This window comes from Brassica rapa, chromosome A10, assembly GCF_000309985.2.
Source record: "Brassica rapa cultivar Chiifu-401-42 chromosome A10, CAAS_Brap_v3.01, whole genome shotgun sequence".
Classification (NCBI taxonomy): domain Eukaryota; kingdom Viridiplantae; phylum Streptophyta; class Magnoliopsida; order Brassicales; family Brassicaceae; genus Brassica; species Brassica rapa.
In genome coordinates, this window is record NC_024804.2 from 8,432,480 (window position 1) to 8,458,205 (window position 25,726).

Genomic DNA, 25,726 nt, shown 5'->3' on the forward strand with positions numbered 1-25,726 from the left:
ATGTGCATCGCGCTTCGACTCGACAAATAAATCTAAACCGTCAAATTGTAAATCTTTAGCGCTCATTCGATTGAAAACAAAATGGAAACAATATCTTGGACAGTATAAATGTTTTTGTATTCATTTAGAAATACAATACGGACCTAATTGGCTAATTGTGCTTTTTAATATAAAAAATTGTTTTATTATTTTTTAGATTTTCATTTTTCTTAAAATTAACATTTGCAAATTATTTATAAAATAATATAATTATGTGTTGATTTATACAGTGAAAATAATATTAGTATGATATATATATATATATCTATATATATCTATATATTTTGAAAACATAAATACTAATATTAAAATAAATAAATATCAAATAAAATATTTTTATAAATTAGAAAGTCAGGGTTATAAATGTATTTTCTCTTTAAAAATAAGAGTAAAAATGGTTAGTATAAACATAAAAATGGTATTATGAATGTATTATTTTTGGCAATTACTCTAAAAATTTTGGAAGATTTGCTCAAGTTATGTACACATTAACTCAATTTTAATTTTTTCATGTTTTTAACCTATTAAAATATATAATATAATTTATTATAATCGAAACTGTTTATTTCAAAATTAAATCAGCTAATATTAATTGGATAGTTTTTTTTATAGTATTAAATTTTAAATTTAAATATGTTAAAATCTACATTGATTTATTTGTGTGTTTATATTAACTTTACTATTATAGAATTAGATGGTTTAGAGTTGAGAGCTGGGATATGGTTTTTGGAATGTAAAATTTAGGATTCTAATAAATATATAAATAAATACATAAATTTTTTTATTTTTTCAAAAATAGTTTCAAAAATACTTTTTGAATTTCAAAAAGAAATTTTGAAAACAAAATTTGAAAAAAAATTTGAAATTTTTTTTCACAAAAATATAATAAAAAAATCGATTTTGAAAAACTATAATTCAAAAACATAAAAATTATTTTTATTTATTTAAATAATTATATATTATATATATAGAGAGTAATGGTATAAGAATTTTTTGCCTCTTAATGAAGAAAATATTTCTTTAGTTATGATAAACATAAATAATGACACCAACAAAGTAGTAAACATGAAAATTCTCCTATTTTCTGATTATTTCATTAAACATACAAAATGTTAGTTTATTAAGATACATTTTAAAAAGAAAAATACCATAGGATAACCCTACAATTTTTTTTAATCACAAATATAGTAGACAAGAGTTCAAATGATAAAAATAAATTTTATCGAAGAGGTAAAAGTCACTGATATCTTTATGACACTATGATAAGCTAGACATTTGTGAGGGTTTTTCGGTGTTGAGGGTTTATGAAGAAGTGGAGATTTGACGAAAATAAGCGAGACAGTTACGAGGGTTTCTCGGTCGTCCGAATTCAAAAGGTGAAGATTTGTCGAGCTTGACTTCAGTCCACGTCTGATGTGCCTTGATATTGACATGAGTTAAACAAGGCAAAACACAAGGGAAATCGGTTCATGATCAATAAAAGCCCAATCCGTTTATAACGACATGTGAGTCAATGTCTTCCTCAGCCAGCAACCTGAAAACAAAGAATCAATCTGCTAGAGAGAGAGAGAGAGAGAGAGAGAGAGAGAGAGAGAGAGAGAGAGAGAGAGAGAGAGAGAGAGAGAGAGAGAGAGAGATATCTCAGTGAAGCTTGCGAAGGAGTCTTTTCAGCCGCTTCATCAAGGAGAATACGATTGACGGTAGTGTGATTGTGTATCTATGTGAAGATAGCAAGCATGAATAGGAGATTGTGCCGATACTCTAATATTGATTCCTAAAGCTGGTAAATCTTGATATTTTTGATCTCTTGTTGTAGGTACGAAAGCTAGATCAACCGAATGGTCGAAGAAGCTTAAAACAAATCGACCAAAGAGATGATCGGCTGGGCAATATGAATGGAATCTGACTTTTAAACCTTAAACAAATGGAAAACGAATGAGATGCTAATGATAATAAGAATAAAAAAGGATAAATGAACAAAGGATAGGATGGATCATGCTGCTGGTCATGTGACATTCTCAGCTTGATCAGTTGATGATCGAAGTGGATCGAGATGGTGCTTTGCTTGCTGGTTATGTAACTCTATCAAGCTTAGCTAATGGGTGGGATGGACGTGATGGATTGATAGACAACACATAGATCTATGGAAGAGATCTTTAATAAGTCAGATTGCTATGAAGCTGTTTCTCACAACACTATAAAGAAAACCCATAGTTTTAAGAAAACTAGAAAACTGGATATTTCATAAATTTTCAAAGATGGGTGTTTTACAAAGATGAAAGGCGATGTGCATATGTTTCATAATTTCAGGGGATAGATGTTGTGCTCGTAAAATCTGTGGCTCAGCCAGAGTTTCACCAAACCGCCCACACCAGCCATTTAGAATGTACCATCAATAGATGTTCAGTCCAAAGAGCATATATCGACAACCATAACGAATTTTTCAATAAACCCAATTTTCCAAGCACGACAACTCATCAAAGAATCCCTGAGACTTGGAATCACCAGAAAAGCTTCACGGATCAGGAAATTAAGGATATACAAACTGTAAGTTTTCCAGCCCATCTATATGTGATATCAGTTTTTAGAAGTGAATTCAGGCCCAACCAAGGAACGACCTTAATTAAACTCAATTATGAACTTCAATAGAGATCTCTTATCGATCCAGGAATCCAAGAGTAAGGAGAAAATACCAAGGGGAATTTAAGATGCAATTAATTTTTTAAAACCAACCGACATTGTTTATGAAAAGTCTTCCACCAATTCAATTTGGTTCAGACCAAAACTTTCTATGGAAGTCATGAGATTATTGAGACCAACCAGAAGACAAGGCAGACATCATTATCTACACCTGCATTCAAAATAAAATTATTGGAATCAAAGTTTTGATGGCTCCATGGAATATAGCTGTTAGGCTTGATTTTCTCTTGAAACAGAAGGAAACTTGTGGATCCTTTGTATCAGAACAGCTTCTAGATATAACCACGGCCAAGAAGCCTCCTTGATGTTCTTCTCTGCTTGCTTGATGAAGAATATGGCCGTTGGTCTTGGGCAAGAATTTGTAGAAACTCTTTTAAGTGTATAGTGTCAACGTGGCTGAATATGGAAATTTGATGTGTACGTAATACGGTAACTTATTTTAGTAAAAAAATATATTATCAGAGCCAGGTTTCGATCCTGGGACCTGTGGGTTATGGGCCCACCACGCTTCCGCTGCGCCACTCTGATTCTTGCATTTTATTTTGTATTATATTTGTAGATTAACCAAACTTAACCTTCCTTATGTCTTGTCATTGCTGATGGGCTTTGTTGTTTCAGCAGGTCTTACCAATTGATAAATAATTTAACTTCTCTTTTTGTAATTGTTAGCTATACGAATAGAGATTTTTACTAGAATAGCATAAAAAATTTGTTATATAACTAGAATAGCATAGAAAAGTTGTAAATTACTATAATATTTTTAACCCCTAGTAAATTACATTAGAGACGCTTGCTTAGTTTTTTTTAATTGAGATTAGTTTTAATTAACAAATCCATATCACTAAAATTGTAATCCATGTCATAAAAATTGTAATCAAAAGAGAGGGAGAGGGAAAGACAATCAATCTACATTTTAATTCAAACACCACAACTTCCTTCAATCATCATTTACCCTAACCGAACATTGTTATTTATCGTCCTTTGTCCGATATCGTCAGTTTGAACCTGTCTTATCCGATATTGTCTTCATCGTCTTCTTCCCCGAAATTGTATTCTCCGCAATATTCTTCTCCGAAATTGTCTTATTTTTTGGAAGTAAAGACCAAGAAGAAGATAGAAAACAGATGTTAAGCTTATTAGTTTTTGCAAGTAAAAAATGAAAATAACTTTTGCAAGCAAAAGAAGAAGACCGAAGAAAACATACCTTAAAAGCTTTTAGGTTTTGAAAGTGTGTGATCCACACTAACTAGGGTCATATTTTTTCTTTTTTTTTACGACAAAAGGCTATAACGAAACTAAGTAGATTTCTGATCCAAGAGCCACCTTGGAGGAATCGAATCAACATAAACCATAGCAGCAAGCTGATTTCTAGCACCTCGTGCCAGCTTGTCTGCCATTGTATTTTGTGCCTTCGGAATATGCTGAATAGTGAAGGGATAAAAAAATTCCTTACATCGTAGAAACTCCTCCATGTGTGTAGTGAACGCCGACCATTCTGTTGGTGTAGACACCATTTTCACCAGTTGAGAGCAGTCAGTTGCAAACACCACTTATTAAATAAAATTTAATGCTTAAGATTTTGTATAATAATTAGTTAAAATTTTGAATAATTTTAAAAAAATAGGAACAAGAAAAATTACAAAAATCTTTGACCAGCACAAAATTAGGTGGACTAAATTTGGCACACCAAGTTTTCAAAAATCACTATTTTATTTTTTTAGACAGAAAAGTCAATTAAATATTTAAATCAACTTCTATTACATGGGCAATTTAAGTTTAAGTTTTGATTTAGCAATTTTACGAATGATCTAAGTCAAAATGTTATCTCAACTACAATACATGTTAAATCAAACTTAAAATAAAAAAAGTAAATTTAATGCATGATTGGTAACATTTTTGAGTTACGATCATAAATGAAACTTAATCGAGTCTACTACCACATGTCACCAAATCAAAATCAAAGCCTTAATTATGTAAAGAGACGCATAAAAATAACTAAAACAGACCAACATCGAGTCAAAACCTGAACCGAACACAATTATCTCGTTTTCAATCTTGTGTTAATTAATACTTCCGACAAAATTCTCGTTTATTCCGGCTTGTTTCAAACCGGTTGAATGAAATTGAATCGGTTTGGTCGATAATTTACGCTTTTGTCTGTGTCCCTAAATGGGTTTGGAGGGTTTTCAGAGGTACAGACAGTGGGGGCTTGAGCTGGGGAAAAGGAACGATTCAAGTAGTGATGATTCGGAGTGCCAAAGCTATGAGATTTGCTCCGCCTCTTATCCTGAGAACTTCTTTATTCCAAAGCCCATACGAGTTCGTGTTATACTTCTGCGAACGAGACTTTTCTGGTCTCAGCAGAGATAGAAATCGCTCTTACAGAGAGATGTTGAGAAGTGGGCTCGTTGATATCAAGAAGGATGATGCTATTTCTCTCTTCCAATCTATGATTCGGTCTCGTCCTCTTCCTACGGTCATAGACTTCACTAGATTGTTTAGTGCAGTGGCCAAAACAAAATGGTACGATCTCGTGCTAGGTCTCGTCAAGCAAATGGAACTGAATGGGATTTCGTGTGATCTTTACACGCTGAGTATTGTCATCAATTGCTTCTGCAGGTGTCGTGAACTCGGTTTTGCTTTTTCTGTTTTTGGAAAGATGTTAAAACTTGGGTATGAGCCTGACACGATCACTTTCTCAACTCTGATAAACGGTTTATGTCTCGAGGGTCGCGTCTCCCAAGCTGTGGAGTTAGTTGATCGTATGGTAGAAACAAAGGTTACTCCAGATCTCATCATACTCAACACTTTGATCAATGGACTTTGTCTCCAAGGTAAATTGTCTGAAGCAATGGCTTTGATAGATCGAATGATGGATAACAGATGTCGACCCAATGAAGTTTCTTATGGTCCTATTCTAAACAGAATATGTAAGTCAGGGAACACTGCCTTGGCCTTGGATCTGTTCAGAAAGATGGAAGATAGAAAGATCAAGCCTCAACTAGTTCAATACAGTATCATTATCGATAGTCTTTGCAAAGACGGCAGCCTCGAAGAAGCACTCAGCCTTTTCAATGAAATGGAAACCAAAGATATCAAAGCAGATGTCACTACCTACAACTCTCTCATAGGAGGCTTCTGTAATGCCCGTAGATGGGATGATGGTGCACAGTTGCTGAGTGATATGATTACAAGGGGAATCACCCCGAATGTCATCACTTTCAGTGCTTTGATTGATAGTTTCGTGAAAGAGGGAAAGCTTAAAGAAGCTAAAGAACTGTACAATGAGATGATCGCAAGAGGCATAGATCCTGATACCATTACATATAATTCTTTGATATATGGGCTGTGCAACGAAAAACGCTTAGATGAAGCCAACCAGATGATTGAGCTTATGGTTAGAAAGGGATGCGATCCGAGTATCGTGACTTATAGTATCCTTGTAAACGGATACTGTAAGGCGAAACGGGTTGATGATGGTATGAGACTATTCCGCAAAATGCCTCTGAGAGCCGATACAGTCACTTATAATACTCTCGTCCAAGGCTTTTGTCAATCAGGAAAACTTAATGTCGCCAAAGAACTATTCCAAGAGATGGTCTCTATTGGTGTGCCACCCAGTGTTATGACTTACGGTATATTGCTCGATGGGTTGTGTGACAATGGAGAACTAGACAAGGCACTAGAAATACTTGATCAAATGCACAAGTGTAAAATGGAACTTGATATTGGTATATATAATATCATCATTCACGGGATGTGCAATGCAAGTATGGTCGACGATGCTTGGGATCTGTTTTGTAGCCTCTCCCTCAACAAAGGAGTGAAGCCTGATGTCAAAAAATACACTATAATGATTGGAGGATTATGCAAGAAAGGCTCGCTCTCTGAAGCGGGCATGTTGTTTAGGAAAATGGGGGAGGATGGGATTGCGCCTAATGATTGTACGTACAACACACTAATCCGAGCTCATCTCAGAGGCAGTGACATAAGCACTTCAGTTGAACTCATTGAAGAAATGAAGAGGTGGGGCTTCTCTGCAGATGCTTCCACCATAAATATTGTTATGGATATGTTATCGAGTGGTAGATTGGACAGAAGCTTTCTAGACATGCTTTCTTGAATGCTTCATCTCACTATGAGGCAGTGCCTTTGGTGTTTATGAGTTAATTGGGTTTTTTAGTTGAAACCAGTTTTTTGTTGCGTAAAAGTACAACTGGAGTTTGTCAAGGGTTCATTGTGGGTTCTCTGGTTTTGTCAGAGATATCATAGGCATTGCTTTGCTCTGTTTATAGTTTACCAAAGGCTTCTTGGCTTAGGAAAGGTTTGGAAGAATTGTCAAGTTACTATTAACCACAACTGAGACAAACTTGCGAGATTAGTGACTCCTTGAAAGTTTAAGAATCTTCTTTAAGCAAGTTCTTCTTTACTTAAGCTGCATCTTTTCATTTGGCTATTTTCATCTGTATACTTTGCTTACCTTGCAACGTTCTGAACCAATCTGTACATTTTTTTTGGAGATTGGCTTCCTGGTACATGTGTGTGCACTGTGCGTTGAAATGAAGTTTACATGACTGTCTAAATGCCCTTCTCTTAGGTAGACTTGAAACATAACAGTAAGAAATATGTGTTGTGTTTAGCTGCAATGAGCATTGATATGATGAATGTTATTGTCTTGTCCATGACATGTATTATTTTCTTCTCGAATGTTGTTGATGTTGAAGAAACTTTTCTCTGCTGATTCATTTCAGGTTTCTTGCTAAGTTATATGTTAGTGGCTTGATGTTGCAGAACGATTGTGTAAAGACCGGTTTTTGGTAGTTTACTGAGATGTAACTAAACCCAGTTTTTAATTATATAAACAAAAACAAAAGTCTGATTGGTTGTTAGATGACCACACCATTAATCTCAATGATGTTCCCATGAAGAATATTAATCACTTGAACTGGTTTGACCCAAAAAAAGTTCACTTGTACTGGTTTTGTATTTCTTAAAAAAATGGAACATGGTTTGGATAGTTGATTAGCTAATCACTTTCAGATATACTAGATCTTTGTCTGTGTTACGTCCAGATTATGTATTAAAAAACTTTTCTTCAATGATTTCATTCGGTTTTTATTTAAATAGAGTTCTACATAATTTGAAATCAATAAACCGAAAATGTCCACAACATTAAAAGATAGAAGTAGTTTTTTTCAAATGTTAGAAAAAGAGAGAGTTTTTTATATATATTATATTGTGTCTTGTTAAATTTAAGTTATGCTCTGCTCTTTTGTGTGTGTGTGTTTATGAAGCTGCTGATAACATCAATGGTTATGGGTTGAAAGAAAATCTTGTCCTTGTTGGTACAATGAATGATACCTGAGTACGTCCCAAAATGATAGTCAGATTATAATGATAGTTTTGTAGACTAATTTTTATATGTGCTAATTTATGAGAAATGGACATTTACTAATTTATAAACACATAAGTTGAGAAACAAATTAGCAAAAGTGAGAAATTGAAGGAATAATTAGTCGTTTTTTCATATAAATTTCAGTATTTTGATTCACTTCCTATTTTATTATGACTGATAGAGAAATTTTAATTTTGTCCAAAAAAGATTTGAAATTAAAGAATATTAGTACCTGACCTGACCATGGATTATTTACCCACAAAGAATAATTAATGTCCAAGGGCTCTAGCCTCTAGGTATTGGCTCCATAAGATAGTTTATCCAAAACGACGACATTGTGTACTAATCTCGATTTATAAACTTTAACAGTTATTGTAAATTACAAAAAACTCCAACATTTATATCTTATTTTTGCAACCGCGCTTGATTCGAAGATCGTCGTGAAACTAGTCCAAAAGTAGTGTGTGCGCATCAAACGATCTCTCTCCATCATCGCCCGTCACTGAAATCATCATCCGATCCGCCACCAGCTATGGCAGTAAGAATCGCTGGATCTTCTAAGATTCGAATCCAAGCTACCTTGATTCAATTTCCTTTAAATTTTTTTTTATTGTAACAGGAGGCGTCTGGTAAGACGCTGATGGATCTGATCTCGGCGGACCCAACCCCGGTTCCTGCAAAATCATCATCTTCTTCTGCCTCCGCCTCAGCCTCCTCCACGCCGTCTCCCGCAGCGGCATCGGCGGGTTCGCATGTGAACCAACCAATGTCGACGAAGACGACGCTGGGGGAGAAGAAATCGAAGAGAGCGACACTGATGCAGATCCAGAACGACACTATATCTGTAGCCAAAGCTGCACTCAATCCTGTTAAGGCTAATATCATGATGCCCCAAAGGCAGAGACAGAAAAAGAAGGTATTTTATTTGATTTGATTGTGAATTGAATAGTTAAGTGTTTTTTTTTTTTTAATGTTGGAAATGAATTTCACAGCCAGTTTCATATACCCAACTTGCAAGGAGCATTCACGAACTAGCTGCCACCTTGGATCAGGTTAACCTCTTTCTTCTTCTTACTCTCTTCTTCCGTGTGTGAAGATATTATCTCAATGTTTCTTCTCTTATGAACAGAAAAGTTCCCAGAAACAGCTTGTGAATCACGTGTTCCCTAAGCTTGCTGTTTACAACTCCGTTGATCCTTCTCTCGCCCCATCTCTTCTTATGGTATGTGGCGCCGTTTGCTTTTTTTTTTTTGATACTTCTTTAGCTCGAACTACTTACGTTTTGCAAACTATCTGTCCTATAGAAGCATCAGGTTTTTAGCATTCTTTGTTTTCTTTCTCTTGTTGTGTGATTGATACAACAGCTTAATCAGCAATGTGAAGACCGGAATGTGCTACGCTATGTCTATTATTACTTAGCTAGAATTTTGTCCGATACGGGCATGAGTCCAGGAGGTGGTATCCCCACTCCTAACTGGGATGCTCTAGCAGATATTGATGCTGGTGGTGGAGTCACACGAGCTGATGTTGTTCCTCGGATAGTTAACCAGCTCACCTCCGAAGCTTCTAATTCTGAAACTGAATGTGAGTGTCGCCAACTTTGCTCTGCTATTCAATAATTTGATTGTTATGGATGTAAGGCATATATAGATATTAACAGCTCCCACATCATGTGATGCGACTGGAGATGAATTCTAACCTCGGCGATTTTTTTTTCTTTAGTTCATGCTCGACGACTGCAAGCTTTAAAAGCTCTGACATATTCACCGTCTGGAAATTCTGAGCTTCTGTCTAAATTGTATGAGATTGTATTTGGCCTGCTTGATAAGGTTTGTGTTACTACCAGTTTCTCTCTGTTTTTCAACAAGTTGGTTTGCTTATTTTCCATAAGTCGTAGCTTAGTTCCTTTTTACTAGGTGAAAATTGATGACTTTAATCTTAGCGGCTTTCTTATAATATATAATTTATATTTATACTATTGCATTCTGATTGATTTTCTCATCTGTAAAGTGGTTCAGTCTAAGGCTTATGTCCCAGTTAGATGCAGAAGCACTGATTATGTTCCATGTCGCTTTCAGGTTGCTGATGTTCCGAATAAACGAAAGAAAGGGGTCTTTGGGACAAAAGGAGGTGATAAGGAGGTATTTTTCTCTACTCTTGGGTTCCTCCAGTAAAAGGCTTAGGGTTTTAACAAGTCCTGTTTCCTGCATTTTATAGTTTCCTTTTCATGCTACTATGCTTGCTCTCTGCCGTGCTTTGGGGTATAAACTTGTCAAAGTTCTTGTCGATAGCTACTACGCAATAGGCAGTGTAGCATAGTTACTCTTTGGTTATTTGACACCGTACATCTGAGAGATTCTGGCTGTAAGCTGTCTGCTTTCAAGTCCTTAGTTAAATGTCATTTTAATTGAAGAAACACTTCTTACAAAACATTACAACTATATCCCTGTATCACATTATCCATAAGCCATAAGAATAATGGTAGTTCTCTCCGATGGGCATATGCCTTATGTATTGCAAAAGTTTAACATCTATTCTTTGTTATTAACTTGAGCGTTCTGTCTCCTTTGTGCTAGTCGATTATTCGGAGTAACTTGCAATATGCTGCTATGAGTGCACTAAGAAGACTTCCTCTTGATCCAGGAAATCCACTTTTTCTGCACCGTGCAGCCCAGGGGTAAGATTTTTATTTTTGTTCTTTCTATTGAAGTGATAAAAAGTGATGGAGTTAATAGTTTAGGTGGTTTTTCATCTTTTCACTAGATAATTTGTTGTTTTTTCTCCTAATTATCCAGCAGATTGAAAACTTATCCACTCTATTTGCAGTGTTTCGTTTGCTGATCCTGTTGCGGTGAGGCATTCACTGGAAATTTTATCTGAGTTAGCCGCAAGAGACCCCTATTCAGTTGCAATGACATTAGGTAAATAACTTATTGAGTCAATTCCGCCTTAAATTACATTTGCCATTCCATGTCTGTGTAGGCACATAATTGTTTGTCATTCAAATTTTGATTCGCCTCTTGATCTTTTGCTGCAGAAAAGCTTGCGTCTCCAGCAGGTATGCTTTCCAAGCCTAGTCTCTTAGCGTTAATTTGTTCTTTCGTGATTTTATGTTCACTTGTTCTGATTATAAAGAAGTCTCTAAAACACGAGTTCCAAATGTATTCTGAGAATTGTTTACTTATGAGACCGTACTCTTAATTCTAACACAAGCCAACTCCCTTTTAATCATACAATAATGTTATAGCATTTGGGTTAGTTGATATACCTTTCTTCTTTGGACCAAAGTAGGGGCTTTGCAAGATATCCTACATTTGAATGATGTGCTTGCTAGGGTTGCCCTGGCTAGGTTGTGTCACAGTATATCCCGAGCTCGAGCGTTAGATGGTAAGCATATCAAGCTCTTTCTCTCACTACTGCATGTTCCTTTTAGCTGTTATTTACAAGTTAGTACTTTCCTTTCCATTTTCTTACAGAGAGGCCTGATATAAGATCCCACTTCAACTCAATTCTTTATCAGCTACTACTAGATCCAAGCGAAAGGGTATGCTATGAGGCGATTTTGTGCATTCTGGGAAAATACGATAACACAGAAAGGCATGGGTTCTGTGACTTTGCTTTCTCTTTATTCATTCTTTTAATAGGTTTTGAGTGACCAACATTTTATTGCATCATTTAGGACGGATGAGCGTGCTAGTGGGTGGTACCGCTTGACCAGGGAGATCCTGAAGTTACCAGAAGCGCCATCCAAGGATAAATCCAATAAAACCAAGCGCCCACAGCCCCTTATTAAGCTTGTACTGAGAAGGTAGTCTTAGCTTGTTGGAAGACTGTGTTTAGAATTGTTGATCTTGTTGAATTCCTTCCTTCGCTAGAATGTCTCTTTGAATGGAATGACTGTGTTTCCTGTTAAAAAACTCCGCTAATTGATCCTCTCCTTTCAGGTTAGAGAGCTCATTTCGCAGTTTCTCAAGACCAGTGCTCCATGCAGCAGCAAGGGTTGTGCAAGAAATGGGAAAGAGCAGGGCTGCAGCGTTTGCTATGGGATTACAGGACATTGATGAATCGGTTCATGTAAATGCATTTTCTGACGTTCTGGATGATGCTGAGACCAATGACAGTTCTCACCCAGAAGGTACATTGTCAATACCTCTTTAACTTCAGCATCAAATCACGTGTAGTAAAATCATGTTTTGTTACGAACATAATTACAAAAACTGTTATATAGCTGGCAGAACTGGAACTACAAAGCCCTGAAGATTGTGATAGAAGATGTAAATTTACTTTTATTTCTACCAACCTCTATGTATAAACCATTCCCCAGTTCTGACATATTATAGACTAAAAGAGCCTAACCTACTTAAACCATGGTTACTTGAGAGTATCACAGTAAATCCTAGTTACTCTATAATACTTAGATAGTGATTATAAAAATTTCCATCCAAAGTCTAAAATCACTGTTTCGATTAGTTTTGTTTTCATTTAGTTAGGTGTATAACAGATGCTCAAGTATCTTCTAATTTTTTGTGGAGCGTCAAAGTTCATGCAAGCTTTCGCTCATTAAAAATTTTGTTAAATTTTATCGGTTTATTATACTGCTAAAGGTCACCAACGAGAAAAGAATGTTAAGTCATTGCTCTGATGGTGCACCAATATTATTCTTTGACTGTTTTGCTATACCTCGAATCGTCACATAACTGTAATGAAGTCATATGATGGTTTAGCTGTCTTATCTTCAGACCTAAACAAAGTAACATGTTTTTCCTATCACATTGATTTTCCTTACCTAATTGTCTATATATGCCGGGTATCTTTTCATCTTTTGAGTTGTTACATTTTCTATATCAGTTTGTATTTACCTTTTTTCACTCTCTCTGGTTACATGTATACCCTTATTTTTGTACCATTTTAATTGGTTGGAATTCTGCAGGAATACGGAGAACATCATCTATATCCGCAGGGCCCGGTCGCAATGAGACAATTGCAAGTTTGTTGGCTTCATTAATGGAAGTGGTTCGAACAACAGTTGCATGCGAGTGCGTGTACGTCCGGGGAATGGTTGTCAAAGCATTGATATGGATGCAAAGTCCGCATGAATCACTGGATGAATTGAAATCAATCATTGCCTCAGAGCTTTCTGATCCTGCTTGGCCCGCAGCGCTTGTTAATGATGTTTTGCTTACTTTGCATGCTCGATTTAAGGTAAGTATGATTTTTTTTTTTTTTGCAATGGGGACTTGGAAAATTGGCATGATCTGATGAAGAAAATACCTGAAACCCTATTAGAACATTCATGATGTACAAGTAGTATGCCTTATCTCTATTTCTATCTGCGTTTTTGGGAAAAATTGACACAAGCTGTAGTTGGATTATGCCATATTTGTGAAACTGAAGGCAAACTTAAACAAACTTGGTTGGGAAATGTGAACTGTCTTCTTCTTCTTCTCTATTTCTATCTGCGTTTTTGGGAAAAATTGACACAAGCTGTAGTTGGAGTATGCCATATTTGTGAAACTGAAGGCAAACTTAAACAAACTTGGTTGGGAAATGTGAACTGTCTTCTTCTGTCTAGTTGACTTTATTTAATATTTTTCATAGGCAACTCCAGATATGGCTGTTATTCTTCTCGAAATTGCCAGAATATTTGCCACCAAAGTTCCAGGGAAAATTGACGCTGATGTCTTACAACTGCTCTGGAAGGTACTCTCTTCTTGCTAATATAATTTTAAAGCTACTATAATTTACTTAAATCTGTTGGCTACTATAATCTTCCTGTATCAAAATTTCTGTGTGTTAGGAATTTTTGAGATCTTGAAACTTGTATGCTTGTTAATATCTGGCAGCTATAGTTTGGATAAAAAAAGTCACTGTATGTATAACTAACGCTCAAATTATTGTGGGATATTATGACTAATTATTACCTCAAGTAGTTTATTGTGATATTATTTACTAATTGATCAACTTCTAGACATGTCTTATCGGAGCTGGTCCTGATGGTAAACACACAGCTCTGGAAGCAGTCACAATAGTACTCGATTTACCACCTCCACAACCAGGATCCATGTCAGGACTGACATCACTTGATAGGGTGTCTGCATCAGATCCGAAGTCGGCTCTGGCGCTGCAGAAATTGGTGCAAGCTGCAGTAAGCATTCATCAGAAGGGTTTACATGCATGTGGTAAAGTTTCAACACATTAACTTAGAACGAATATTGTGGCAGGTATGGTTCCTTGGAGAAAATGCAAACTACGCTGCTTCAGAATATGCATGGGAATCTGCAACTCCACCAGGCACTGCACTTATGATGTTGGATGCAGATAAAATGGTTGCTGCTGCTAGTTCTCGCAATCCTACGCTAGCTGGTGCATTAACTCGCCTCCAGAGGTGTGCGTTTAGTGGTAGCTGGGAGGTATACTACTATGTTTTGTTGATCATATATTTTGTAAATAGAAGATTTGTATAGATGACTTGATTATCTTGCAATGGTCCGGTCCTTTCCTTTATCTTGTCTAAGAACATTTTGGCTGGTTGATGCAATAGGCCTTTATCTGTCTGGGGCTGATTTGTTTAAATTATTTGATTACACACGAGGGCGGAAACTATATCTTGAGTCTCTTTGCTTATAAGTGGGAATATAGGGACGTGAGCGGATTGAAGTGCTCTACTTAGCTAGCTTTTGGCAGTGTTTTTTTTGTGTCTACCATGACGAATGTGAAACCTGGAGTACTTGTGGTTAACTATAATGATCTCGTTTGCTCTCTCTCTCTCTCTTTTTATTTAAGCTTTACTAACTGTTTAGAGGCCGTAACTGTTATAGAAAATAGCTGATGTGATAGGCTGTGTTACTTCATTACATCTGATATTTGATTTTCTTCCGGCACAATGTTTCTATCAGTGTAGGCTACTAATTTGAGTATTATTTCTAGGATTTCCTGCCTAAATGTTTATGTTTTGTGGATGCACAGGTCCGAATTGTTGCAGTTCAAGCTCTTACTACGATAGCCATTAGATCTGGTGAACCTTTCAGGCTGCAGATATACGAGTTTTTGTACACCTTGGCGGAGGGTGGTGTACAGTCTCAACTTTCTGAAATGCACCTGAGTAATGGGGAGGACCAAGGAGTTAGTGGTACAGGACTTGGAGTTTTAATAACTCCGATGTTAAAAGTTCTGGATGAAATGTATGTAGGACAAGACGAATTAATCAAGTAAGGAAGAAATCTGATCCTTTTCCCTATAATTCATGCATGTAACCTGTATATGACCTTATGGTTGAATGGCGTTTTCCTTGATAAGGGATATACGCAATCACGATAACGCAAACAAAGAATGGAAGGACGAGGAGCTGAAAAAACTCTACGAAACCCATGAAAGACTGCTAGATTTTGTTTCCTTGTTTTGCTATATTCCAAGAGCCAAGTATTTACCCCTGGGTCCAATAAGGTACATTCTGAATTCTGATTCCATTTTATCAATGTGTGACAACCTACCAAGTTCTAGTGCATTATACTTAGATACAGATCTTGCTTAGAACACAGTCAGGAAAACATCAAACTCTTTTTTTTTTTTGGCGTTAGCTTTTTATGTCATATGCTTGTCTAGTTTAATAGGTTTTACGGAATTACAAGTATGTGGATGACCTTAATCCTGACATAAAAACAAAGGAATCCTGACAAAATTCAAGAACCATGTTAAATGTATGGTGACCATTGTGTCCCTTTTCCCGGTTCTCTTTATAATATTAGGTGCTTTTCTGTCTCTATTGCAGTTTTATATGAAAACACTGATATGTTCTTTTTTTCCCCCTAATCTATGAAGTGCAAAACTCATTGACACATACCGCACAAAGCACAATATCACGGCATCTTCTGGGTCTACCGATCCAACTGTTCTTGCTACTGGTATTTCGGACTTAATTTATGAGTCCACTCAGCCTGCCCCTGCTGCCTCAAACTCCAGTGGTCTAGATGATGATCTGGTGAATGCTTGGGCTGCAAACCTTGGTGATGATGGTCTTCTTGGAAACAACGCCCCAGCAATGAGCAGGGTCAGTTGCCTATCTTTATCTGACTGTTTAAGAAGTAGAATTAGTATGTGCACTGTATATATATTCGTCTTAATGTTAAATGGAGGGGGATATGTAGGACACTATAGTTTGTGATCAGGAAATCAGAAAATAAGAACAGTTCCGGAAATTGCCTATTAGAGTAAAGCCTTGTTTCCAGAGCTTACTAAATCGTTTCACATTACAATCCAATACCATCCCGAACTTGTCTGAATGCAGTCGATACATATGTTTTTAGAACTATGTTTTTAGAACTACTATTGTGGTGAAAACTTTGGGCATTGACTTTCCGATTAGAATCAGATGGCAAATTTTCTTGCATTCACATGAATTGCAGTTAAACATTCATCAAATAATCTAGTCATGTGAAATAAAGATCTTTCAGTACTCATTCGTAAATAATTACATTATAGTTAAACATTTATGGCTCCAAATGAATCTCAGGCCTATATAAAAATTGTCAGGTCAATGAATTTATTGCTGGAGTTGGAACAGATGCACCAGATGTTGATGAGGAGAATGTCTTCTCTAGACCTTCGGTTGGCTATGATGACATGTGGGCTAAGACTCTTTTAGAAAACAACGAACTGGAGGTATAAAGTTAGCTTTATCCATCTTTAGGGCTTTCTTCAAAATGACTGGAAAGATATTTCTTAGGTTTTAATGAAGCTAAAAAATGATTTTCAACTGTATTTACAGGAAGATGATGCGAGATCAGGTTCATCTTCTCCAGACTCTACTGGATCGGTGGAAAGCTCTATATCCTCTCACTTTGGTGGAATGAATTACCCATCCTTATTCAGTTCAAAGCCTTCTTCACAAGCAACTGTAAGTTACAGCCAGTTTCTTCCTTTAATTCCATTCCTTATCACTTAATATGCTATTTGTGACAATCACGGGCCATAGCTTTCGTGTAATTATAGAATGATATTATGTCCTTAAACTCCTAAGTCTGAGTTGCACAGAATATGACTGCGAAATATGTTTCTCATTGACCAAGTATAATCGTCTGTAAAAGTGTTATTACTAAACACTAGTAACTGGAGATATTGATATGCGTGCAAGTAGTGTCTAAGAAGGAAAAGGCATGCTCATAGCTTTTAGCATAAAGAAGTTGAACTGTGTAATGATCATAAGGACTTTTGTATGTGCCTGTATCGGATGCAATGCAGCCATCATCTAATTGTCACTTATATGAATATGCAAATTCAAATAGGCAAAATCGAGTGGAAGCAAATACCAGTCCACATATGAAGGCTATGGTTCCCCTGTAAGCTGATATTCTTTTCTGTTTTCTGTTTTCCCCTGTAAGGATATGTGCTGAAATGGGCTGATGATTCCTAAATTCTCCTTTCTTCTTTCCTTTTTTCAGATTAGAGAAGAACCACCACCGCCTTACTCATATTCTGAGTCACAAAGTCGTGAATCGTTTGAGAACCCTATGGCAGGGTCAAGTTCTCGAAGTTACGGATCAGATGATGATGAACCTAGGAAATCTACTGTTACAAGATTCGGAACAGCGCTCTATGACTTCACCGCAGGAGGAGATGATGAGGTAAGCTTTTGCTTCTTCTTTTTTCCGTTCTTCTTTGTGCTTGTTCAATTGTTATCCACTACTTATTGCCTATACAGTAACCTTGTTACTGGAAAAAGTCTGTTATGATTCAAGCGTCACTTGGGTTTTGTTTCAGCTAAACTTGACGGCAGAAGAGGAATTGGAGATAGAATATGAAGTTGATGGCTGGTTTTACGTAAGTTCAGATAGAGAAAAGCACGAGTCTTTCTGAGTAGAGCTTTTTGTTTAGAAAAAACTAAAACTAACTTGGATCAACTTATTGTAAACTGTGACAGGTTAAAAAGAAGCGGCCTGGGAGGGACGGGAAGATGGCTGGACTTGTGCCCGTTCTTTACGTCAACCAATCTTAAATTTTGCTGAAGCCGAGGTTATGAAGGAGAAGGCTTAGATGCTGAGAAAATTCTGGTCCATTATTTCTGTGAGAGGTGTTATTTGTACATGAATGACTGTTATTTGTTGGAGTTTGATATATGTGTATTTGTATCACTTTTGACATTTATAGTTCCAAATGCTTTTGATTTGTGAGCTGTCTCTAAAAAGAACATTATTTTGTCTCACTTCCAGAGCATGGCCTGGGTACAAGCACACCAAAACATGTGCTTTAGGCCCGGCAGGGTCACATAATATTTAGGGCCAATAAGTAAAAAAATCAGTTGGTTCAGATGGTTCCATAATATGATAATAAGTGTTTTGTTTCTGTCTCATCCGAGTTCGATGCTTACTGCTTAGAGAGAGAACACATTACATATGTTTTGTTGACAACCTCTTCTTATACAAGGCCAAGACGGCCCAACAAAAACTAATGATCAAAGGCGTAAGATTATAAAAAGAAATATAGAACACTTATTATGTTTCCATAGTAGGTGTTTTGTTTCTGTTTCATCCGATTTCGATTCTTAAAGACAACATATTACATATGTTTTGTTGACAACTTTTTGCTTATAATGAACAAGGCCAAGACGGTACAACAAAAACTAATGTTCAAAGGCGTAATATTATTATAAAAGGAAAAATATAAGCAGTAGTTAATACTAATGATCAAATGCCAAAAATAGGAAAATATTCAATATGATATAATGATGGTAATTTATTGATCGAATTATAACTATTAGAAATCACAAAAAGGAGATCGGTTTGAGGTATTTTTTATTTTAAATATATATATATCTATACTATTACTTGTTAAGTAAATTTTTGCAACGGAACTCTCACGTTAAAAGTAAGAGCGGTTAATATCGTTTATACCCTTAATGAATAATTATATAAATTAGTCAAAAGATAAAAACGAATTTCAAATCAATCTGATTAAAAAAGTGATTAAAATTAATTATAATAAGAATTATCTAAAATATAAATAATTAAAAACGAATTTCTATTAATACTATTATATTTATATTAGATAATTGACTATAAATAAATATAATAACATTTTCAAAAATAAAAACATGTTTTAAAACATAAGATAATTCTTAGATATATTCTGTTGTTAACTGAAAATAATATTTTATTATAAAATTTATAGTTAGATTTTATAATTAAATGCTAATCAAATAAATATATTTTCTAAAATATATGTGAATGTTTTTAAAATTTAACACAACAATAAGCATATATATTTTTTGATAAAAACAAATGAATATATTTTAATAATATTTTATTTATATGTTATATTTGATAACTGACTATAAGTAAATATAATAAAATTCTAAAAAATAAAATATATTTTTAAAACATAAGACAATTCTTAAATATGTTGTGTTTTTATCTGAAATAATATTTCTTACTATAAAATAAAAAGTTTAATTTTTTATCTTTTTAAAAACATAATTAATAATTTCTTATGTTGGTTTTGATTTAATAGTTATAAACAGATAAATATCTATAAGAACACTATGCCCATATGTGCGGACAAAACACCTAGTAAACTATACATAGAATAACAATTTCAGTTAAAATTCATAAAATTATATCAAGTCTTTTAAAATATAAAAAAAATGCTGAATGTTTTTAATAAAAATATAATAAATTTTTGATTATATTAATTTTCAGAATGGATTTATAAAGGTATTATATTTTTAAGTTTTTGATATTTTCTCAATTAAAATATTATTTAATATTAGTATTTTGTAAAAAAAAATACTTCATCTGTTTCATAATAATACTTGATGTTTTGCATTAGTGCTCAAAGATTAAGAACACTACATTTAAAAAAAAATGTATTTAAATTTTATAATTTTAAAATCAGTTAACCAATTATTAAAAAGACTGTAAAATCTAATTGGTTGAACAATTTCCAATAAAGTTAAAGTTAACCTTAAAATCTCAAAACTTCATGTAAATTGAAACAAAATAATCCTTCTAAAACATCTTCTATATTGAAACGGAGGAAGTATAAAAGATTAAGGGGCCAAAAGTTTTTTTATTGCTTCTAACTCCATAAACCGGCACTAAGATTTCTGTTTTCATAGTCTTTTTTCTTTATTTTCTAGTATTATAGCTTCATTTAGGTTGAGGATATTTTTCTTTTCCGCCGGCTTTCGTAATACGAGATATTTTCTTGTAATGATTATCGTAGATTGCTCGACGGGTTCTAGAGTAAATTTTTTTGGAAGAAATCTCTTCTAGGACAACAAAGAAAATGATCGATTTTTATCTCGAGAAATTTTAACATGTAAGCAATGAAGGTGACTGCAGTCCGCTATATAATGCAGAAAAGCATTTCCATTGTTAAAAAGCGTGGAACAAGATCATCTGATATCAATGTATTGACAACATCCAACCAAATTTCAAGACCTCATCATTGATTTTTTTGTAATCATATTTGTCAAATCATATTTTGTAACCGGTTAGATTGTTTCTCAAGAGTTTGTTGTAGGTTTCTTGATGCGATGTATCATATCAACTTTTTTTTCATATCAATATCAACTTTTCTGTTACCGTCTTCGATAGATAATATTCAATAAAAGAACTTTCTGTAAATGTAGCTCTGGGGCGGTTCCAGGTAAAAAGGAAGTGTCCACACTGATTTTTTATTTATTTTTAATAATTAATCAAAATTTATTTATATATTCCTAATTTATATACAAATTAAACCTTGTGCCCCATACTAAAAAATGTTCTCGGTCCGCCCCTGACTCTGCTCACTTACTATCTCTGTACAAAAAGATCGCATTGCTTGGAAGAGGTTATTCCCTTCACTAATATTTTATGATTAATATCAATGTGGTTGTTATAATCGCTAAAGTTTGGTGATTTCGAAAGTAGCATTTGCAGGCATGTTGCAAGAATGAGACTAGTGAGATACTTCACTAGAGAATTCGGTAATCGTAAAAAAAAAAACACTCACAGTACGAATATGCGTGCACTCCAAGATAACTTAGACAACAAACTCCTCTAGATTCATAAGATGATAACTCCTCTTCGTTTGATTTGAGTATAGAGAAGAGAGAACACAAGTGAAGTTTTGTGTGGTTTTAGGTGAGAATATGCGTTAGTAATCTGATAATTCAAGAACTAGCAGATTCCAAGCTCAAACACAACTCAAGAACTAGCAGATTATAATAAGCAAGCACTTCCACATTGGTGGGTCAAGAATTTTGATTCAAAATGTTAAGATCAAAAAAGGAAGATGAATGATAATTACCTGCTTGAGCTTGCCGGTGAGATCAATCATGCTTGCTTGAATCTCTAGAAACGCCTGTGTTACAACTTACATATTTTAAACCTTAAGATATGTAACTATTAGAATCAAATTCGGTAATTACAGTTCTGGTTGCTTCGTCCGCCATATGTGCAGATCCTTCCAACTTAGACTGGTGTCTTTCGTTTCTTTTTAGAGTTGGGTTAAACAAAGCGAAAGTGACGATATTCGTTCGAACCGGGCCGGGTTGTTGTGTTGGAGGGAAAATATCAATTAAACCCTCCAACTATTGACAACTTGACAAAATAACCCCAATTGTTTGTATTTTGTGAAATTAATGGGTTGATGTATATCTTGTCATTAAGAAGTCTTTTGTTTGAATGTATTGTGTTCCGATAATGTGAAATCAAAATCTGGTTGAGTTTGCATTCATATTAAAGCCTCCATATGTTGACAAAACAAGTGTTTTAAGTGGATGTCGAACTAATTAATGAAGATTTATGACAAACCAAATGTTGACTGACAAAAAAAGTCTCTTCGTTTCAACAAAAATGATAAAGAGTTATGGATCATATTTTGAGTTTAATGATTGACACTTATTTAAAAAAAGTTAAATGAAATGTAACTATAAATCTGGTGACACGACACCAAATGGTTTAGGTGGTACTCATGATAACCCAAAAGAAAATAGTTGGCTCTAATCCAACAACGCATGCTTCAAACCAAAGTGGTTTGACTCTTACCAAACACAACATCTCATTACTGACTCGATTAAAACCCATATAGCTTATAAATAAACCCGACCAAACTTAAAAAAATTAGACAAGCAAACGTCCCAAAATGGAACCTCAAGAAACAGAGCCACCACCTCGAAAACAACTTAGACAGCCTCCTTCTGTGCCTTTCGTTTGGGAAGAACGACCTGGCTTCCCAAAGAAGAACTGGCAACCTTCACTAGCCACCTTCGTGCCTTCTCCTCCTCCTCTTCCTCCCCCTATACCAGTCCCGGTTAAGCTGGTCACATCGGTTCCTTTCCGTTGGGAAGAGACCCCTGGTAAACCGGTCCCTTATTCCACAAACGACCAACCTAAGCTTCCGCAGCCACCTTCAGAAACCGTCACGACTCCTCATCCGTTACCACCTCCGGTTCCAGTTCCGGTTAAGCTAGTTACATCGGTTCCATTCGACTGGGAAGAAACTCCTGGTCAACCGTACCCTTGCTTCGTTGATTTCAACCCACCTGACCCGTTGGATCAACCGCTGCCACCACCTCCCATGTCCGGTGCTGGTGAGGAGGTTGAAACCAGCAGCGATACTTATGATGACGCAAGCAGCGACTCCTTCAGCTCTGTACCCATATCAGGTGCTATTGCTGCGGATGACAACCTGACATCTCCAGGCTATGAATCTGATGACAGTACGAGCAGTTACATGACAGGAGCTTCCAGCCTCGTGGGAGCTTCCTTCTTGGAAAAGCTTTTTCCACGTCTTCTCCCACAGGAAAAGGCTAAAGCTGCTGATTCTACTGAGGGTTTTCATGACTCTACTCGTCCATTGCATGAAGAGGTGAACCTTACGGCAGATTCTGGTAACATGAAGATTGGCTTTCCGGTGAAAATGCCGCAGACGCTCGGGGAGCTGATAATGCTGAGTAGAAAGAGAAGCTATATGAGAAGAGCTGTTGCAATGAGGAATCACAATCCTTCCATGGTAACTTAAACCTCTCAACTATCTTCTCTAGCATTCTGAAATGTTGACACTTGACTGGATAAACTAGCAGGGATTTACAGTGAATGGAGCTGAGAGGTTCTGCATCAAAATGAAACAAGGACATGAGTGGGAAAAATACCAACCGAGGCTGAAGCTTGTTTAGAAGAAAACTCTTATTTAAACTATGAACTTGTATTTGTACAAACAGATGCGATATTGAACTCCCAAGCTCTTTCTTATGCAAAACGATACAATTCTAATTATTCCAAACTTATAACAAAGAATGTCCATTGACAAAATAACAAAGGCTAAGGCTTACCAACTCCAAGAACTGGTTTGGCCTCAAGATTCAGCAAGAACTCTGATCTGTTCCATGATCAACTGGGATGTCTTCAAGCTAAAGCTGTAAAACAAGATCTGAACCAACCTGGTTCTATACAAATAACAAGCTGTTCTTGACATCAACGACATGAGAAAGAAGCCAAGATCTAGCTTGAGGAACAAACACATTGCAGACATTTGGCCTAAATGTTATTGACATCAAGTATTTTTAATTCCCTTTTCGAAAACAACAATCAAAACCTCTTAAAGCATGAAAGCATTTAAAACAAGAGTACAATGAGCATTTTAATCATTACATATTTGTATATCCATCAATGAAATGTTCCAATATCATTGTAATAAGAAATCTGAAAAGATTATAAATACTTCATATTGAAAATCACATGAATAAATATCAGACCGCTTGATCGGCGCTGCTGCTGTGCCAACCTTTACTGCAAGGAGGTATTTCCATGAACTCGTCGAACTCCTTCACATGAACATCGCAGCACTTCCACTGCACGAAGGCAAAAGAACATTAGTACTCAAAATACAATTACAAAAGCTTAAAGAAAAGAGTGTTTTGAGCAAAAGACGCACCCCTCTGAGTCTGTCGTGGAAGACAGCAGGACCTGGATGATAGCTACAAGCAGTCTCGTGATTGTCTTTTTCTTTGAATGTTTTGTCACATCCTTTGTTTTTGCAGACTTGCGGTTGATTGATGTCTATAACAACCTTTTTAACTGGAGGTGGTGGTGCTAAGGTCTCAATATCTTCTTCTTGCGCTTGTACTACTGGTGTACTCAGGTCCTGCCTGATCTGTCCTTTGGGTTGGGAGCCTGTGTGGTTTAGGACACAACAGCATTAAACAGAGATTTCTTGCATTCAATAAAAATAGGAGAGAGTGAAGAGACCCCAACCATGGTCAGAGCAGAAGAAGCCTTGGCGGCACCTAGAGCAAGAGTCTTTTAATGTTGCTGCTGCATTGGCAACTGGAGATGAAGTAGGAACCGTGATAGGAGGCTGTCTTGGCGCAGGTTTGGCAAGAACTGGTTTCTCAGTTGTGTGTTTGCCTTTCTTACATCTTCATTGCAAGAACAACCAAAAAAGTGTCAGTATGTATGAAAACATGGGTTATGTGGGATGAGGAAGATAATTATTAACCCAGGGATTTCCAAGAACAAAGTGAAATCATGGCTTCTTTGCTTGCAGCAGCTCCACTCTTTCATTCCGTCGTGAAAAAATGGCTACACGTATGAGAGCATAACTTAGCTTTAACTCTCTGAGGAGATGAGGAAAAAAAAAAAGAAAATCACAACCAATAGAAAATGAAGAGTAAATTTGACTTACTCCCTGCTTGATCAAAAAAACAGTAGACAGAGCCCCCAGCCACACCGGAAAAGAGTGGTAAACAAAAAAAAATGAATTAAATTAAGATACAATACAATGAAATCTACGAGCACAGATGACAAAATGTAAAAGATGAAGAAGGTGCCATCACAAAGGATAGGTCGAAAGACCGTGAGAAGGTGCCAAAAGATGCATTATATTGTTGTATTGTATCCTTCCAATGGCATGGGTTATAGAGAGTCAAATGAACTCTCCTAAGCTCAACAAGTTGAGTAAATTCTAAAGAGCTAATAAACTTGCAAGCAAAAAGTCTTAAAGAAGTGTGGTTAAGGCTAGAACTGTATGCAATGTAATAAATAAATAAATAAAAAACAAGTTGCATATCATCATGTGGTCAAGACTAAAAGCAATATCAAAGTCAACAATTTGGAAGAATGTCAAATCAAGAGAGCGGAAAACGAAGAGTCGTACAGAAGCATGAAACTGGCAAGAACCGTCTGGATTGTCATCATCGGTGAACATGGCGTTGCAGCCTATACGTTGGCACTGAAGCTTAGTTGCTGATCCTACTTCCATTGTGCAATGATCTTTCGTCTGTATTCAAGATGATGATAGGCCTCTCCAGTTCACACTTAAAGAAAAATGAGAAAGATTCAGATCAATAACCATTGACATCAATGGACTACCTTTGATGAGTGAGTGAGTTACAACTCGAAACCAGTGGCTTCCGCACACGGATTGGAGAAGTGAAAGAGACGACACGATTTAATCATATATCATGGGCCTCGAATTGGGCTTAGGATTTTTGTAATTTTTCGTCTTCCAAACAAGACTGAAGCAAAGGGAAATAGATTACAGACCTATCTCGTGCTCCATTGTATTATATAAGGTGGTTTCTAACATTACTGCCCAATCATCATTTTTAATCAG

General features: G+C 35.8%; 4 protein-coding genes and 1 non-coding gene across 11 annotated transcripts; 3 read left to right on the forward strand and 2 right to left on the reverse strand.

Moving 5' to 3' along the window:
• The first annotated feature begins 194 nt into the window (after positions 1-194).
• LOC103833524 (pentatricopeptide repeat-containing protein At1g12300, mitochondrial-like) lies at positions 195-8,178 on the forward strand. The gene has a single exon (XM_033282787.1). The coding sequence runs from the start codon at positions 4,982-4,984 to the stop codon at positions 6,860-6,862; it is 1,881 nt and encodes a 626-aa protein (XP_033138678.1). The 5' UTR covers positions 195-4,981; the 3' UTR covers positions 6,863-8,178.
• Positions 3,196-3,267, reverse strand: TRNAM-CAU. The gene has a single exon. It is a non-coding gene; the product is annotated as a tRNA-Met (tRNA).
• Positions 8,179-8,432: 254 nt separating the features above from the next.
• LOC103832925 (TSET complex member tstB) lies at positions 8,433-18,332 on the forward strand. Of its 2 annotated transcripts, none has more exons than XM_009109039.3 (27): positions 8,433-8,672; positions 8,754-9,050; positions 9,127-9,186; positions 9,264-9,356; positions 9,499-9,718; positions 9,857-9,963; positions 10,213-10,275; positions 10,711-10,811; positions 10,961-11,055; positions 11,172-11,192; positions 11,423-11,521; positions 11,611-11,731; positions 11,814-11,942; positions 12,079-12,269; positions 13,065-13,336; positions 13,733-13,834; positions 14,103-14,279; positions 14,356-14,544; positions 15,101-15,342; positions 15,431-15,577; positions 15,953-16,181; positions 16,664-16,792; positions 16,899-17,027; positions 17,416-17,469; positions 17,572-17,754; positions 17,891-17,950; positions 18,051-18,332. In XM_009109039.3, the coding sequence occupies exons 1-27, from the start codon at positions 8,667-8,669 to the stop codon at positions 18,123-18,125; spliced, it is 3,591 nt and encodes a 1,196-aa protein (XP_009107287.1). In that variant the 5' UTR covers positions 8,433-8,666; the 3' UTR covers positions 18,126-18,332. The 2 variants fall into 2 exon arrangements, with proteins under 2 accessions (XP_009107287.1, XP_009107293.1); XM_009109045.3 differs by having other exon boundaries at positions 11,426-11,521.
• Positions 18,333-19,426: 1,094 nt separating this feature from the next.
• On the forward strand, positions 19,427-23,388 carry LOC103832913 (vegetative cell wall protein gp1). Of its 3 annotated transcripts, none has more exons than XM_033282144.1 (2): positions 19,427-23,125; positions 23,193-23,388. In XM_033282144.1, the coding sequence occupies exons 1-2, from the start codon at positions 22,256-22,258 to the stop codon at positions 23,286-23,288; spliced, it is 966 nt and encodes a 321-aa protein (XP_033138035.1). In that variant the 5' UTR covers positions 19,427-22,255; the 3' UTR covers positions 23,289-23,388. The 3 variants fall into 3 exon arrangements, with proteins under 3 accessions (XP_033138035.1, XP_033138036.1, XP_009107278.1); XM_033282145.1 differs by having other exon boundaries at positions 23,206-23,371; XM_009109030.3 differs by having other exon boundaries at positions 19,429-23,125; positions 23,196-23,388.
• Positions 23,389-23,703: 315 nt separating this feature from the next.
• LOC103832900 (cysteine and histidine-rich domain-containing protein RAR1) lies at positions 23,704-25,642 on the reverse strand. Of its 4 annotated transcripts, XM_009109007.3 has the most exons (7): positions 25,483-25,642; positions 25,268-25,427; positions 24,797-24,799; positions 24,611-24,693; positions 24,367-24,530; positions 24,047-24,285; positions 23,704-23,963 (listed from the first exon to the last, which is right to left on the reverse strand). In XM_009109007.3, the coding sequence occupies exons 2-7, from the start codon at positions 25,370-25,372 to the stop codon at positions 23,862-23,864; spliced, it is 696 nt and encodes a 231-aa protein (XP_009107255.1). In that variant the 5' UTR covers positions 25,373-25,427; positions 25,483-25,642; the 3' UTR covers positions 23,704-23,861. The 4 variants fall into 4 exon arrangements, with proteins under 4 accessions (XP_009107255.1, XP_033138038.1, XP_009107247.1 ...); XM_033282147.1 differs by lacking the exon at positions 24,797-24,799; XM_009108999.3 differs by having other exon boundaries at positions 25,268-25,609.
• Between the last annotated feature and the right edge of the window lie 84 nt (positions 25,643-25,726).

What these genes read in the sequence shown, in the direction of transcription:
- LOC103833524 (XM_033282787.1), top strand. Translation starts at nt 4,982, where the DNA reads ATGATTCGGAGTGCCAAAGCTATGAGATTTGCTCCGCCTCTTATCCTG.
- LOC103832925 (XM_009109039.3), top strand. An exon ending in TCGCCCCATCTCTTCTTATG is followed by an intron (nt 9,357 to 9,498) that starts GTATGTGGCGCC and finishes TTGATACAACAG; the next exon opens with CTTAATCAGCAATGTGAAGA. An exon ending in TTACCCCTGGGTCCAATAAG is followed by an intron (nt 15,578 to 15,952) that starts GTACATTCTGAA and finishes TAATCTATGAAG; the next exon opens with TGCAAAACTCATTGACACAT.
- LOC103832913 (XM_033282144.1), top strand. Translation starts at nt 22,256, where the DNA reads ATGGAACCTCAAGAAACAGAGCCACCACCTCGAAAACAACTTAGACAG. An exon ending in GGAATCACAATCCTTCCATG is followed by an intron (nt 23,126 to 23,192) that starts GTAACTTAAACC and finishes TGGATAAACTAG; the next exon opens with CAGGGATTTACAGTGAATGG.
- LOC103832900 (XM_009109007.3), bottom strand. Translation starts at nt 25,372, where the DNA reads ATGGAAGTAGGATCAGCAACTAAGCTTCAGTGCCAACGTATAGGCTGC. An exon ending in TTGTTCTTGGAAATCCCTGG is followed by an intron (nt 24,531 to 24,610) that starts GTTAATAATTAT and finishes CTTGCAATGAAG; the next exon opens with ATGTAAGAAAGGCAAACACA. An exon ending in TCCACGACAGACTCAGAGGG is followed by an intron (nt 23,964 to 24,046) that starts GTGCGTCTTTTG and finishes GCCTTCGTGCAG; the next exon opens with TGGAAGTGCTGCGATGTTCA.